Genomic DNA, 17857 nt, shown 5'->3' on the forward strand with positions numbered 1-17857 from the left:
GCCTACATCGAGGTGTGCGGTGCCGGTGTGTACTGAGGTAACTCAGAGAAGGATAGTGAGGAGGAGGAGGAGGTGGTGGTGGCGATAGTTGGGGGGGGGGGGGGGTTAAAGGCTGACAATAATGACTTTCAGCTTCCCTTCCTTACTTTTCTCCTGTTGCACTGCTTACAGGTGTGTGTTTTCGTATTTAAGCATTTAACCAATTAACCAATCACATTTCAGCCATCATTTGTTACCAGGGTCAGAAATCTACATGGACGCCTTCACAATCAAGAACCAAGGCCTTCACACACGCCTTACTTCCTTGCTAACGCTACCCTCCGGTGGACTGGTAGTGAATCACACCACACTTTTTATATAAATATATATATTTATTGTAGCTGCAGTAAAGATTGTATAGTCATAAAATAGTTATTAAAGGGTGGATTGATTCAGATGTAGCACTACTTAAGGCCTAGTTGTGAAATGCATGGCTCACCACTGGTATCAAATAGTGGAAGACACAATCATCATGGTTTGACTCGATCGGACAAGGTAGCTCAGTTAGAATTAAAACTAGAGACGGTATCTTCTTTTGAGAGCCAACAAAAATAAGAAATGAGCTTCCTTACAACCCATCTCACCAATAATATGCAATTCATATGAAAATGCTTTCCCTGCTAGTGGGGGGTGGAGGGGGATTTGCTTCTCTGCTATTTTGAAGATTTCAAGAAGGAAAAATAGTAACTCTGAACTATAATAGGACATCGACGTGTCAAAAATGCAACTGTCGGTGCAAACTAACAGCATTGGAGCTACCTGTATTAAGGCAAGATGAGCAGATAATGGAGAAAGTTGGAAGTATGTCAATCAAAAAACAAAGAATAAAGATCCGTCTTCAGATGAGTTTTAAAAATGGACAAAAAAGAGGGAAACTGGACTCACAGGTGGTCATTCCAGAGGGAAGTTCCGGCAACATGTTTAATACATGACATTGACAGATAAAATGCAAGATCCCTCCTTGTGGATGATGTTGTCGGCAGCATAACTCCATCCCTCTCCAATCTGCAGGCATGAGCACTCACAAGCAGATTAACTAAAGTGTTGTTAGTGTAGCGGTTGCGTTTAGTGTGAATCGATCGTACCTTGAGTGAAATGCTCAGCTGCTCCGCTCACAGCACCAGAGCTAACCCAATGTAAATGATGCCGGCTCACGCAGTGTAAGTGTACAGCATTAAAATATCCGACTGTGAACACGCACCTGAGACGAACGTGAATTTTATTGCGTGCTTGAAATAACACCTGTGTGAGGTGCAAAAATAATGTTCATGTTGCCTAGATCAATTCAAAAAATAATTTGAGTCATTTTTCCAAGACTCCTAACTAAATCGCGCACAGTGGACGTTAGCATTTTTATCGGCTTTTTAAAAATTCCACCCTTCTACTCTAAATCAATCAAGACATACGACACAGCAAGGCACCTGTGATGCAAAATTTACCGGAAGGAACTTCAACCAGTGGCCTCATGGTCTGCTTCAAATGGACTCAAAGCAACAGGTCCAAAAATAGCAAAGGACATACACAAACACACACTCCTTTTATCTTTAAAAGATACTTTTCTACGCAGCTGCTTTTCCAAATTCTCCTTTTGTTGCCTCTCATTTTCACATCACTATTTAAAATAAACGGTATGTACATGCATGTGGGCTAATTACAGAGTGAGGAGAACCCAGCCAAAACGTTTTAAAATACATATGCACACACACACACACACACACACACACACACACACACACACACACACACACACACACACACACACAGTGGCCAAAAGATTAGGCCCGATATGAATCCAAAAGACTCTTATTGTCCATTGAACCAAATTCGAAAACGTCTGGTTGGCGTTGAAGGTAGCCATTTTGGTTTGGCGGCGCGCCTTTTCATGCTGCTATTACCACCCCACCCCCCCTTCTACTCCCGTTCGGAAAATATACACGGCAATCAACATTATTTGACAGATGTGCGATAATCAGAATAAAGTGAGAAGCTTTTCAGTGGGATGCAGAGTGAGTGGAGGTGGAATGGGGGGGGGGGCGTTCTCTCATACGGCACAAGTGACAGACAATTTTCAGTTGCCACTGGAAGAGCACCAAACATTATTCTCGCAGCTCGGACAGTTTCGATCGTTATTTCTGTCCATCGTTCCGCGACATACTAAGAAGCACAATGTTTCTATTTGTAATTCCTTGTCGATTTTCTTGTTTTGCCAAGCAAGGGACAATCAGCTAGATGATTAAATAAAGTAATTTAAAACCAAACATGAGACATCGACTGGATGCGTGAATCAAGTGAGTCAAGATAACAGACAAAAATGTCTTTTTTTTTCTCAGGACAGACAAACAGAAAAAAAAACTGTCCGGGGTTTGACACTGTGAGATGAATGAGACACGCGGAAAAGCTTCACAAGCTGACAAAAAAGTGTACAGTGTTCCGAGCCTTGAAAACATCTTGTTTGAATGAAGTGATTGGGTCTAAGCAGACACTACACCCCCCGCCCCACACACACACACCTTTTTTAAAGCTGTTTCTGATTAGCGGTACTCTCTTTTTAAGAGTGCAGAGATGTTATGTGTAATGCAATCTCCCGGCTGTGTCAGACTGCTACTTCACTGTGTATACTGTGGACGATGCAAACAATGGACTCTCTGTGCTGGCTTTCCACTGGGGCATGCATCACGGTTAAAGGCTCCTATACGCTTCTGAATCCACAGTTAAAAATTCCACTCGGGGACGACAGATGATGCATCTACTCAATAAAAGGGTCTAAATTTTGTATGCGAGACTCTGTTGGGTGTAAAATAATAATAATAGTAATAATAAGCAAAATGCATTCAAATTACGCATCCGTGAACAAATGAGTCACACACAGAGAAAATGGTTGAGATTATCAATAACGCATGATGTTCAAATGTTATTTTTTAAATTATTTCTGCATAATGTTATGAATCTTTGGAGAACTTCTATTTTGAAGTGGATTGTATTGGATTAGTGTTTATTAGTCTCACACTTGAGACATTTACATTTCACAGCAGCGAAGTAATAAAAGGAAGAGGAACGGAAAGGAAGAAGTAGAAAAAAAAATACAGGAGCTGCTAGAAAGGCAGCCACTCTCGCGACGCCATCTTTAGTAAAAAAAAATAAATAAATAATGTGACAAAACACAAAAGACATAGACATTTATTCAATTTTAAGCACTTTCTGCACCCTCTTTGTTGTATGACGCAGTTCTAGATGACAGGGGAGAGGAGGATCAAGGATACCTTTTCATCAGTGAATTAGGCACGTCTGCTACCAGCTAAATGTTGAAAGCAAACACAAAGCTGTAGCATCCATTGATGAAAAGGGATTGTCTCATTTCCTGTCCATCGTAAATCCACTTTAATTCCAAGCCGTGAAACAATCATTGATGCTGTGATGCCATATAATCAATTGCACAATAATCCATACATATATCAATATGCCTTTCTTGATACTTGCAATATGTACAGTTTCTTATGAAACGGTTTTATGAAACGGTTTTGCACATTTACAGTATATACAGTTGACATTTTTATTTTACTATGCTTAGAATATCTTGTTTTCCATCCTTTCACCCCTCCCCCCCCACCCCATCCCCATTTAAATTGCTGCTGTAGACTGCAAATTTTCCCATTGTGGGACGAATAAAGGTTTTCTGATTCTGATTCAAATTATTTTATTTTACCCCTAAATAATTCCGTCATGATTTTGACAGGAGACTGGCCTGGAATATGTAGAAACGCACAGAAGCAATTATGAATCACCAATATTTTTATTTAACCAGTGACGACACCTCGAATGGTATTTATCTTTCGTGTTTACAGCTGTGACATACAAATTCAAAAATGCTGTCATTGTTTTTAAGTATTGACTTTTTTTAAACAATACAGTCAAACCTCGGTTTTCGAACGTCTCAGTTCTCAACCAATTCGGTTTTCAACCAAAAATTTCATGTTTTTTCTATGCGTTGGTTTACAACCGAAAATCAGTTCTTGACCAAGAGCGCACCTGAGGGGAGTCGAATGCACCATTCGACTCCCACACTCTGCTTCCTTATAGGTCACTTCCTAGTGTTGAGTATCATTGTGACCGACATTCGTGTTACATCAAGATTTTCTTAAAAAGCAGACGTGTTTGGCTGAGATCTCCGACAATCTGAGATTATCATAATGTAGCATTCCATGACGTGTTTGTACTGTTCAATTGTGATTAAAAAAAATCAGACGTTGATGTCATTGATTATATTAAAACACGTTTCCGTTTTCGTACAAATCAGTTTTCAAAGTGGTCTGGAACGGATTATGGTTGAAAAGCAAGGTTTGACCCTATCTATATTCGAACTACATTTCTCGAAGAGAAAATGTAACTTGAATAGTCGTTAAGTGTTGTTACAACTTCTTCTACTGCATAAATAGCAACAACACTGTACAAGACTGACAGGCGGCTTAAAATGTTTCTTTTTCTCGATCTTAGCGCAAGTGAAGGCCAAGTGATTAATCGTTCTAGCATTTCATTTTATTGCTTTATATTTGAAACCATCAAGACTGCAGCAAAGCCATGCGCACTTTACACCCCCACCCAGATCCCCCTTTCCACTCCTCTTTACCCATTTCAAATGATTGTGGTGCATTAAAGGATTTTAGGAATTAAAGCCAGAGGGTGAACTTTGTGTTTGTGGTGAGGAGTTTCGGGACTGGTGAGTAAGCTTCTCTTTGACATCACTGACAGAGCATCAATTGCAGCTGAGATGTTTTGAAAAGCCCAAATTGCTTTATCCACCAAGAAGCTATTTGTTGACACAACAGGGCAGACCTGCACAGGCAGTCGGTGATTGACACATGGCTGCCGCAGCGGAGAAACTACAAAGACGGCGGACATTTATCCCAATTAGCGCGCCGACGTGTATGCATGTAAAAGTGACATAATTAGGGCAGGCTAGCAAATGTGGCTAACAATAATGGACCCCTGGTCTGTGATGAGAGCTATAAGTAGACAATAAGCTTTGAAGCTCCCCCCCTTGACCTCTCATTATAGTCGCGAAATCCCGACATCAAAGGTAAGACAACCTTATGACTATCCAGTAAATCCCTCGTTTATCACGGGGTGTTACCTTCCAAAAAGAACCAGTGATAAGTGAAATCCGTCGAGTAGTTCTCTTTGTTTTTGTGGCTGTGGTTTGATGAGCCTGTTTTGTGGGTGTTCGTCTTGGAGAAAGAAATTGTATGGTTCAGGAAGAAATGTAACATTTTGTAAATAGAGACGGATTGTCCATGTAAATGATCTAATCCGTTCCAAGCTCCCAAAAAATTCAGACAAATGTTTTACAAAGCATAAAAATGCAGCAAAATACCAAACAAATACATATAACAAGTAGATTATTGTCCAAAAAAGGAGAGTTGTGTATCAGAAAAAAATATTTAAAAAAAAACAATAAAAATGATTTATTACGTTGTCATCGTTTTTGTTTTTTTTGCCCTCTTTTGTTAATGTTCTCTCTCAGAAGTGGTTTTTGCTCGGCATTCTGCAAACAACCGATTCAAGGATGTTTGCTTTTGTCGGCTTTGAACAATCCTTCGAAAATGCCCAAGGCAAACACTTTTTTTCTGGGTGATTCACAACTCAGTCGTAAAACGATCGCCGCGCCTCATGGCCCAAGGGGCAAATGACGAGGACGCTGCATGGACACAGATCTATCTCCTTATCTATCTACACACAGTAGAAGTCCCTCTGAGCCAATGGGATGCCAGGAAGATGCCAATGGCATAGTCACTAGATGGATGGTGCATTCGTGGAAACTCGGAGATGCGAGTCTATCCTGTATTTTTACCTTTCATATCTTGAAATTTCTTTCGGAACAAGAGGCAATATTTTCCTGTTCACTCATTTCATAACTTGAAGAAACCTTCATAAGTAGAGGCGCCACTGTACTGATAGAGCAAGCGGAAAAATCAAGAACCATCCTGACTGAATTAGGAAAAATGTCACTCCCTATTACAGCAGAACGTGACGAGTTTGTGTGTTTCTGTGCACCCCGTGGTCTCGACCCGTGATTGACGCTATTTAGCAAAGCGCTAATTGACGAGGAGGCTCCACATCTCTATGTTTTCGCTCTCTTATCTGACTGCTGGATCAACAAATCACAATGTTCCCCAATTGACCATGTGTCCAGCCGCGTTTACCCACCCAACAGCTGGGAGCACTCAACGCCGCGCCTGTGCGTACCTCCCCGACTGTGACCATGACTATGCATCCATAACAAGCAGTGCATCAGCGACGCTGCGAGCGGTGTGCCGTCGCTGCAATAAGCTGTGACTGACCTGTTGACTCAAGCGGCGAGAGCATTACTGCTGCTGTAATCCATATATATACACAATCTGTCTAATGTCATACATTTTGTGGTTTGTGGTAATCTACATAATGGCGAAAACAGAAGTTAAGTATACCTTTGAGCGAGTGACGTTCAAAACAACCAAATATGACGAGAATAAATTAATTCATGAGTGGCCCAGTGGAACAATGTTTAGGGCGTCGACTTCACAGCGGTGCGGGGTTCAATTCTGCTCCGGACTCACTTGTGTGGAATTTGCATGTTTCCTCCAGCCCTGTGTAGCTTTTCACTGGGTACTCCGGTTTTCTCCCGCCATCCAAAAACATGCTACGTTACATGGTATGTTAAAGGAGCACTCTAAATTGTCCCCAAGTGTGAGTGTTTGCGGGGATGTTTGTTTGTCCGTGTGTTCGCTGCGATAGGATGGCAACCAGTTCAGGCCTACTGCCTAAAGACAGCTTGGATAGGGTCCAGACCGCACGCCTTCAACTTCTTGATTTGTGACTAAAACCGATCGACTATGAATGCTACCGGAACTCCGGAAACATTTTAGCCCTGCACATTCTGAACACTACTGAACAGACAACACATTTTAATGTCCCAAATTAAAATAGATGGAAAAGTCGTACTATCCTCGTAATCATAACATTACACATAAACAACTCTGATGGACAAAAAGCTTTCAGCGCAGAGCTTGGCGTCCAAAGTCTTTTTTCCCCCTCCAGAGCGACTGAACCACAACCACAACTAATAGCTTCATAATAATAAATCCGAGTTTGTGTATTTAATCCAGCAAATGTATTAGGGCATTGATTTAATTTGGAAAAAGTAATGATGGAAGATATGGCCAATGCTATTTCCAGAATCAAACAAAAACTGATTATTTCATTGGAAGCATTTGTTGGTGCAGGACGTTGGCATATCTGTCTCGCAGCCAATGGTTCTGAATTTGAATCTCAGCTAAGACTTTTTTGGGGAGTAGTTTGTTTTTCTCTGTGCTTGTGTATTTTCAACAAAGTTACTCCTGTCCTGTGCACCCAATCATTCTACCGGGTCTAAAAAAATCAACATACAGTTTTTACTGCCAACTGCGCTGCGCGATATCAAAACAGAAAACAACTAAGATATTATACAGACAGACATAGACACTGTTTGTTTAAATGTCTACAATGTCCCGTTAGGTAAAACAAGTGATCGATATGGGCACACCTACCTGATTTGGTGACCGAAACTCTTGGTTGTCATTCATGTACATGTTGTCACCATCAAACTGTGGGAAGAAACACAGAGGAGATGTTACCGCGCAATCCAGATACGTATAAATAAATAAATAGGCCATAGAGGAACTGCGCGCTTGGTGAAGCCCTTTATGGGTGGCCCGAAGTGCGAGACTAATGACTTTGTCACTTTAGTTAAACCTTAGACGTGTGGCGTGGAACTGTCGGTAATTAGTGTTCATCAGCGGGGTCGGTAATGAGGCTACACGAGCTCGGTGGTGAAAGATTGGCCGCTCCCCGTAGGCTGTGTGGCATGCGAGAGAGTGTGTGAATGAATCAGCGACGCGCCGTGTCTTCCAAAGCCGGCTAACAAGGCATTGAAAGATCACTTGCTGCAGGTGCCAAAACATTGTCAGACGGGGGTTAGGACTCTACAGTCACCCCTGACCCTCGCCGCCGAGCGTGTCGGGAAACCATCCAGAGCCACCACTTGAGTGCTACATGCTACGCGCCCGCTCTGATGTCAAGTATGCGGGAAGGATTAATCCCAGAGGAATCCCCCCACCTCCCCCACCCTGCAAAGATCAGCTGTGACAAAGAGGGAAAACAACAACTCGCATTCCGTTTTTAGCTCAGGAGAAAATGAGATTCCTCCCCGCAAACAGCCAGGTAAGTGAACAGGTGCGGTGTCAAGGTGACGGAGAAAGTGCTACCCTGTTAAGAGGAGACGTATTGTGAAACGCCCTTGGCTTCCAAAGGCATCACACTTTTTCATAGCACGTATGCAGCAAATGGAACAAACGTTGACTGGAGCGGGATAATAACTATAGTGCGTGCACATCCCCCCTCCCCTCCACACACACACACACACACACACACACACACACACACACACACACACACACACACACACACACACACACACACACACACACACATACACACACACACCAACTCCATGTGTCAAATGAAGCCCTCTTTTTGTTTGCTGACTGAGGTCACTCTTTGTAATATCACTGCACAGAAGCCAGACAGCATAGACAACATGATCAAACTCGACAGCGTTCCACACCAGATTCCTCAGATGTAAAACTACTGGGATTCCCCCCCCCCCCCCCCCCCCCCGCCCCCCACCACCACCACCTTCCCATCCCTCCCCCCATTTTTTTATTCGGGTTTCTGTCTTTGTGGACATGCTTCTTTGTTTCTGTCTTTGTGGACATGCACAAAAAAATGTACCCTTGAAGACAAAGTAAACTATGCTGCGGGAGGGAGAACAAGAAATAGGATATGACATACCAGGTTAAGAGAATGACCAACAGGAGTGCAGACTTTCATCGATGTATAAACATTTGCCATCTCAAAAAATCGACATATTTAAAAGAATTCAAGGACACCCCCTTCACACAGGCTTTCTTTCAAATCCAATGTAAAATGATCCCACACACACTATGCATACATTTTAATCTAATATGAACATCTGCACATTGCATGTGATTTTTTTCCATTTCAATTTCTGTGGCACATGTGCAATCTGGATCAGATCTTTGTGAAACTTGATTTTAAATGAAACATTTTAAATTTGACTCAAATATTGAATAGATCACTCATCTTGAAACCAATGATGAATCGGAACATTTTTATGAAAAAATAAAAATGCAGACCATATAAAACATTTGGCCTGATGAGGTGCAAACAAGCACACAGCTGGAATCATAATTTCAAGTATCAACACTTGAAAAATAGACCATATTATGTCTACTCATCTTGTTGATATGAGAGATGGAGGTACAATAAATGAGCATATGAGAGGAGAAATATAACCCGACGGTTGGTTAACGACGCACAGCGTAGCAGCCATGTTGCGGATTCACTAGACTTTAAGGAACATTATTCAGTGGTGCCTTGACTTACAAATTTAATTTGTTCCATGAACACGTTTGAATTCCAAATGTTCAGATATTTATATACCACCTCTCCCTTCTACAATGAATGGGATTGTTTTTGTTTTTTCAGAAAGCACTTTCCAGAGTACTGTATAATAAAAGATAATATAATGGCGTAATTAATTAGAATGGGGCGGGAGGGAGGTGTGATTATTGTGATTAATACACCGAGCAGGTCCTTGTGGTGTATAGGTGATTCTTGGTCACCTTGGGCGGTATAATATTCCAAAACAATTCAGTGACTGTTGCTGTATTGTCTGTCTATATGTGCTGCTGCATCGTTGGTGTCCAAATATCAAATGCTTAACTGCTTACTGCACTGCGACATCAAAGCTATTTTTTTCCCGATCGATGGCATTCTGTTTCATGGTGTATTAGCTAGCAGACTTTGCTAAGGCAAAGCTATGTGGCTGTTTTAAATACACAATGTATCATTCTATTTGTTTGATGTTTAGTTTGACAGTAGACATAAACTGGGCGTGGCAATGAACTGCTTGTACGAAAGCATTTGGTTTCGCTCTTGAAAGTTTGCTGCCAACATTGAGTGCTCATCCCTTCAATTTCCCTTCTGAGTTAAAGTTGAATATTGGTGTTCGCTGGTATCTCAAAATACTCACACATGCATTGTGTCAGTCGAAGCTCCACAATACTACTTGTATTTGACTGCAAATGCCCACACACGAGGAACAATAAGAGAAATAATGACTAACGCTGTTATATTATTTGAATGACCTTCCACAAATGAATGGGTCCTATTCAACATAGCACTTAACGATTGGCAGGCTGGAAAAAAAGCAGCTCGTGCATCCATTAACATCACAACTATGCCTCAATAAATGTACACCTTTCCATGATTACCTGTTATCAGCACTGGAACTCCAATGAATACATTGCTACAGGAGTTATGTATTTTATTTTATTTTATTTGAAACAAAGCATTCAATTACACATGCGGGGAAAGATAAAAAATCTGCACAGGGAAAGCTACACACTTCAAATGAGATGCTGACTCATTGACTTGAAGCGTTGGAGAAAGATCAAATTTGCTTAATGAAGCACGGAGTGTAGAGTTGGGGTGGGCAGATTAATTTGAAAACCACTTTCAGATTAACTTTGCGAGGCAGATGGACCCAAGGGAGAATACACGTGCATCTTGTCATAGATTGTCACAATATTGAAGGTAGCGCGAGCGGATTCCTTCAGTCATGCACGTGTGTCTTAACGTGAAAGAAAATGTTGATTTGTAACCAGAAAGACTGAATTTATCAGGGGATGATTTAGAAACGGGATTTAGGAACGGATTAAAAAAAGACTGACTCAGAAACACAATTTCAACTGTGTGGTTTTCCGAATGAACGAATAATAGAGCCGAAAAGGGACATTCATCCATTCATTTTCTGATCCGCTTATTGGTCACAAGTTGAGCGGAGGGTGCTGGAGCTTTTTCGGGAAATAGGCGGGGGACACCTTGAACCGGTTCTCAGCCAATCGCATGGCAAATAGAGAAAAACAACCATCACATTCACAACTAGAGACAATTTGGTCTTCAATCACCCTGCATGCATATTTTTAGAATATAGAAGTAAAGTAAACCAGAGTACCCGCAGAAAACCCAGGCAAGTCCAGGGAGAACATGCAAACGACGGAATTGAAAAAAAAAAATGTAAACACTGTGCCAGAGGTCATGGCGCTCCACGTCATGCTTTTCAATTCCAGAATAAATTCAGGAACGGCAGTGAATGAGTTAAACACGGAAAACAGACGAAGCCTCTCCCCAAAAAGATGAACCGCAATCCAGAAAAAGGTCAGCCATTTTGTGCTTCAACATGGCCGCTTCCTATCTTGAGACATAAAGCACCCCCGCCCGTTTTCAGCTCTCCTATGCACCGCCTCGCTCTCTTACTTTAAATGCCAATTTATCCCGGACTCAATGCTATCAGCTCTGCCATTACTCCACATTTACAGCAGAAATCATCTTCTCATTCACTGCTCTTCCATTTGCCTCTGCCTCCCCTCCCTCCCTTTCTTCGTCTCCAACCTCTCGTCGCCGTTGCAAGCCCGCCTGTACTTCTCTTTCTTCAGAGAGGCCTTGGCATCGCTTGCTCCCCGGCAGTCTAATTGGGCATTCTGCCTGAGACAAGGGCCTCATTAAGCAGTAATTACACACATGTTGTTTTCGGCAAACATCTCTATTTGGATTGCTTTGCATGGTAATTGTTCAGCGGGGACCGCCGCATGCGATGTTTCCCCGCGTGACGCGTGGTGCGGCGAGAGAGTCATGAAAAGGAATGAAGAGCGTAATAATAGGATGTGGAAGAGAGATAAATTAGGAACGAAAGAATGCGCATGTGAAGGGATAGGAAGGGGAAGACCAAAGTAGGTGGGCTCCAAGGAGGATGGTGATACCTTAAACCGCAAGAGACAATAAATAATAGGGATTCGGTGGGAGAGGAAAAGTATGTGGTAGTGGTCGAGAGTGAGAAAGTCAAAAATAGCGGAGCAAAGGATGGCGCACTTAGTGAGGCCCACAACTGGGTCATGCCTTGCAATTGTCGACAAAGTGAGCTCGAAGCTAACAAAGCTAAACGGTGGCAGTCAAGCTAACTAGGACGTCCAAGGCTAAGGTGGCATATTTCTGTTAATAGCGCCATGCAATGCTGGCAACCATTTTTGTCAAGTCACAGGTGAGACGGAGGAGGCGGGTTAATGACGCACTTACAAGCTCGGGTTTGGCTTTGATTGATGGACAATCCATAAGGTCCGTATAAACATATGTTTGCAAAGTACACCGAGAAAGTAAAACAGAGAGAGGGAGAGAGAGAGCGAGAGAGTGGGAGAGAGAGAGAAAATGGGGAGAGAGAAAACAGAGACAGAGAGAGAGAAACATAGAGAGAAAGAGAAAAGGGAGAGAGAGAGAGAGAGAGAGAGAGAGAGAGAGAGAGAGAGAGAGAGAGAGAGAGAGAAGAGAGAGAGAGAGAGAGAGAGAGAGAGAGAGAGAGAAAAAGAGAAACAGAGAGAGAGAGAGAGTAAGAGAGTAAGAGAGAGGAATAGAGAAATAGACAGAACAGAGAGAGAGAGAGAGAGAGAGAGAGAGAGAGAGAGAGAGAGAGAGAGAGAGAGAGAGAGAGAGAGAGAGAGAGAAAGAGCGAGAGTAAGACAGAGAGTAAGACAGAGAGAGTAAGAAAGAGAGAGTAAGACAGAGAGAAATAGAGAAAGAGACAGAAACAGAGAGAGAGACAAAGACGGAGCGAGCGAGAGACAGAGAGAGAGATAGAGAGATGGAAACAGAGAGAGTGAGAGAGAAAGAATGAGAGAAAGAGAGGGAGAGTGAGAGAGATAGAAACAGAGAGAGAGAGAGAGAGAGAGAGAGAGAGAGAGAGAGAGAGAGAGAGAGAGAGAGAGAGAGAGAGAGAGAGAGAGAGAGAGAGAGAGAGAGAGAGAGAGAGAGAGAGAGTTACAGAGTGAGAGTGAGAAACAGACAGAAAGAGAGACTGGTGGGTTTTGCGTGTGTGTGTGTGTGTGTGTGTGTGTGTGTGTGTGTGTGTGTGTGTGTGTGTGTGTGTGTGTGTGTGGGTGGGTGGGTGTGTGGGTGTGTGTATATGATGCATCTTTTTTTATGTGTTTATTTCCATGCTACAAGCCACAGACATCACTTAAGTCCACTGTCACAGGACTTATTATTTTGCAAACTAATTAAACTTTTAACGGCATGTGCAGGGTGCAAAGAAAAAAAAGTGACGTACGTACTGAATTAAATTATTCAACAAAGTCGTTTAAAATGCATATACCAGCTGCCATGTTACAGTTTTGCTGCATATTTTATAATCACATTATATTCAGTCTGTAATCCATTTCTACAAGAATTACAGCGCGAATGGAGGCAGGGATAGGGTGCATCTTATCGAGTTGGACTCACAGTGAAGCAGCGCGGAGTTTGCATAATGTCCCCAGTGCCAGCATGGTTTTTCTCCTGGTAGTCTGGTTTCCTCCCACATTCCCCTCAAAAATAGTATTTTTATTTATTTATTTTTGTATTAACTTTTTATTTACAATTTAGCTGAGACAAAATTCTGGTGTCGCACATTTCTGTATGTGAAAATAACAGTCTGCCATTTTGGTCGCCGTACAACGACCCCATTTGCATCATCACAGAAGCTCAATAATCACACGACCTTCTGTATTCACTTGAAGTCAGACTTCATTTGAGCTGTGAATTAAACAACCATCAACATACAGTTAAAATAAAACAGCGCATACAAAAAAAAGATCGGTTTACTTTCACTCTTAACTCATTCTGCCCAAGTACAATAAAAACTGCCAAAAAAGTACAGTGTCTGAACACTCTAGAACTTTTCAACATATATAAAACAATCTCAAGCAGAACGTGTCATACTTGTGACTTTAAAAGCTTTTTCCAGCACACCAAGTCTCTAAAAATAATTCTCTCACCGAGCGGAATTAACAAGGCCGGAACACAGCCATTCTGTGAAGATAGGGGTGTGGTGCTGATGTGTAGAAGGGAGGGGCGGCGTGGAGTAGAGTAAGGGGGCGGGGGTTGCGGGGGGGTTCCTCATGCAATATGCATGTCTATTTGAGCACCCTCCTTCCTCATCTTCACCCTCTTCTCTTGATTTCTCTTTCTACATCTCTCACTCGCTGCCTCCTTCTGTGTTCAATTAAGCTGCAGGAGAGAGCGAACAAACCTCAATCTGAGACAATGTGCCCCAGAATTTTGATGTTTCCCAACACGCGCACACGCTCATGCACACACGCACAAGCACACACACAATGTGAGAGTGGGGGATGCAAAATAAAAAATAAAAACCAAGAACTACTGTCACCACACCACAAAAACATCCAGGAATGGGAGTGCACACACACAATATATGTGTATCTTATTGTTGATGTCGCAACTTTTAGATAAGGGAAACAGTGCCTCTTCCTGGGTGTGAGAGTACACCGCTCACACACCTAAAACACACCCACACTCCACTACGGCTCGACATGATTCGCACACAGCAATATCTTAAATGGATTTACTGTTGCCAGTTTTCCTTTGCAAGAAGACACAGCATGGGTATGTGGGCAGATTGGTTCATCAATAGTATCAAAGTCAAGGTCCAGTGGCCAAATCTGGCCCGCCATTTCATTTTATTCGGCCTGTGAAAGCAAATCGAACTTGTGAAATTCCATGATTTTTCCTAAAATCCGAACCAAAATTTCAACTTGTCTGATCTGAACCACAATAACAGTCATTATTTTTTACTTCAAATTTGAAAACTAACATATTTTGCGATGTACAAGGTGCACCGGATGTACAAGGTGCACCGGAGTATATGGCACACCCCCAATGAATCTGAGAATGATGCAACAATATTCATCTGGACCTCCATTTCAAATCAATGCAATGCACGCATGCTGGGATATAATAGGATCCCTATGGTTGTCATGGCAACCAAAGATCATGATCCCATCTCTTCTATTGTGATGGCAGACTTCCGTGCAGCGCATTTATCACTACCTAGACTTCTTCTTCCAGTATATCCTCCCTCCATTCTTTTTTCCCCAGTCAAACATTAAAGTGTAAAAGACTTATGATTGGTGTCGGTCAGGTTCACAAACAAAGCCGATATTCACTTATCGCATTGCTCAGGTGTGTTTTTTCGATTTAGGCTTTGGGCAAATTCTCCGCTCCCTATTATCTCATTCACTGCCATTCACGAATCTGTTCGGGTTTTGTTTTTTCTTGCGGGGATGAGGGGGTACGTTAAAGCTTTGGTCAGACCTCTGGCAATATTTTTCCCTCCCACGAGGGACAGGCATTTGGCTTTTGTAAAGCCGCTCCCATTTCAAGCTCAGATAACTCCAGATACCTATAATTTAGGAATTAACTCTTTTTTCTGATGAAAGAAGAAAGTCTAAGGTTACTTGCGCTGCATTGAATGTGTATGTAGTCCTAAAACTCAATTTTCTGCAAGTTGAGTGAAAATGACAAAAACCCGGGCATTGGAGTGGACACATTTTTGTACATCATGTAGCAGTGAATGAGTTAAAATCTCTTTTGCAAGCACATTGCAACCTCTTCTCCATTTTGGCCATGAGAAATAATGTGCGCTTTAAAACCTGTACAAAGTGCTAACCGCATAGGTGGATAATCAATGACCACACGCTAACCAGCCCAAACAACTGAACAGCTTCAAGTGCACCAACACCACAGGAGCCAGCAGGCGCAGGATGGTGATATATTTATCTACATAGGTGCCACTAGAAAGTCAGTAGTTATCCCACCAGTCTGCCTAGGAGTTAAACATTCTGAGGTGAGAATGTGTAAGTGTGTGTGTGCGTGTGTGTGCGTGTGCGTGTGCGTGTGTGTGTGTGTGTGTGTGTGTGTGTGTGTGTGTGTGCGTGTGTGTGTGTGCATGCGTGTAAGTCTGTGAGAATGTGCGTCCATACACTGCAGTTGGCTGTTGAGGTTTCTCAGGAGAGCATGCAGCTCACAAGGCACAAACGGAGGTAAACAGCGATGAAGAGGAGATAAAGGGCAGAATGAATGTCACATTACCCCAAAACCCTTTGACTCAGTGAACCACAGCATCGGAGAACTAACTGCAGCTGAGGGGAGGGGAGGGGAAGGTAGGGGTGGGGGTGGAGTCTGGTTTCCTCCATCATATAATTGGTTATCTCATTGCAATCTACTGCACGCTGACTCTGCACAGAATAAGAAAAGGTTTTGACGGTTGTGGTCGTGACAACGACAAATGATGACAAGCGCTGGGGAGCGCTCATCTGCTTCCATTAGTGTCTCCTCTCCCTTGTCTATTTTGCACTAAACAAGAAATTTAGCTTTATTTCTATCCACAAAAAACACCATAACAGAAATTAAATCTATTGGATGAATTAATATTGACAATATTATTATGAATTAATTAATATGGATGGCAAATGCAATTGTCATGTCAACAATCTGTGCTGGTCAATTTGAAATAATGGCAAGTTTTTGATTATGGGTTGGAAATGAAAACATATTTACTGTATGTGAAGACCAGTCATCGATTAGTCAACAAAATTATCAACAGTTATACATCGATGAGAAGGTTTCTTCAGCCGTCATCTGTACATATTTGAAGGTTTCGGACGTTTCGCCTCCTATCCAAGAGGCTTCGTCAGCGAACTAAAGTCTGACTGGTCGTATCGGCCCTATTTATATATCCCTAATGTCCAGACATGGCGGCGCCGGACACAGCTATGATAGGTCCCTACTCTCAGGTTGGGGGGAGCAGAGGACCACTCCCTGTGGCCCCACTGATTGTTCCTACATTCCTGACTAACGACTGGCCTATTTGCCCCACTCCCACCGGTATCACCTCATCAGCATTACGAATGTTGCCTAACCTGTTTTGCCTAAGCAGGCTGTTGTATGAACGATCCAAATTGAACCTCACCCCACCAGACCGGTTTAATGAAGGATGAAGTATCAAAAGAAAACCAAGATTAAAAGTCCGCCAAGATTAAACAAACGCATGCATACAATGGCATACAACAGCACACAATGTGTTCAACGTCAAACAACAGTGCATCAAACAACAATGACATTCAACAATTACCCGACACCGAATGGTCGTGCCGGGGGTCATTTTGAGTGTCACTGATTGGAAACGACCAGCACCTGTGCAGGTGCAGGCGGGGCCGACAGCGCCCCCCCGTTGGTCGCCAACCAGATCATGACACGTCCCACAACTTTTATACGGGAATTGGAATCATTTATAACAACAGCTATTAACCAAGGTTAACAGGTATGATCATCATTTCATTTGAGAAATACAATTTTACGAACTGGAGGATTGTTATTGGAGTGTTCTTTTTGCACGCTAGCGTATGGGTACATAATAAGGTAATTTAGGCATGAAGCCGTAGGAGGGAAGTAGTTCAACTTCACACCTGACGCGAAAAAAACAGTTGGCTTCTTCAGACAGCAAACTAGTTGTTACTGAATCAACAGCGCCTCAGCTGGTTGGAGGTGAGTAATGCACTTTGTTTCATTACTCTTTAAAAAAATGAATCATCAACAGCAATCAATCCATTCAACACATTCAACCTCATTTTGAATTGCACGACTATGATCTCATATTATTGTAATGTTTAAGAGCTATGTTCCAAACTTTCTGTGTTAAACCCTACCAATTTATCTGTCATAAATAATAAAAAAAATCCAAAAAGATTAGTGCTTTTGGATGAACCAATGTATTCGGTTGTAGAATTCAATTGTCATGAAGAATCCCCAAGTTTGTGTCACAAGAGTTTACATTTTA

The 17857-nt window shown here is 42.3% G+C and overlaps 1 protein-coding gene across 3 annotated transcripts in view; it reads right to left on the minus strand.

The window, feature by feature from the left end:
- LOC148903865 (TOX high mobility group box family member 2-like) overlaps nt 1-17857 on the minus strand; it is a 92020-nt gene that overhangs the window by 40534 nt on the left and 33629 nt on the right. For all 3 annotated transcript variants that reach the window (XM_089010091.1, XM_089010082.1, XM_089010074.1), the window contains one exon: nt 7599-7655. In XM_089010091.1, the coding sequence (XP_088866217.1) occupies nt 7599-7655 (57 nt within the window). The remainder of the gene's footprint in view (nt 1-7598; nt 7656-17857) is intronic.

This window comes from Hippocampus bargibanti, linkage group LG01 (assembly GCF_051943395.1).
Source record: "Hippocampus bargibanti isolate YZ-2025 linkage group LG01, ASM5194339v1, whole genome shotgun sequence".
NCBI lineage: Eukaryota > Metazoa > Chordata > Actinopteri > Syngnathiformes > Syngnathidae > Hippocampus > Hippocampus bargibanti.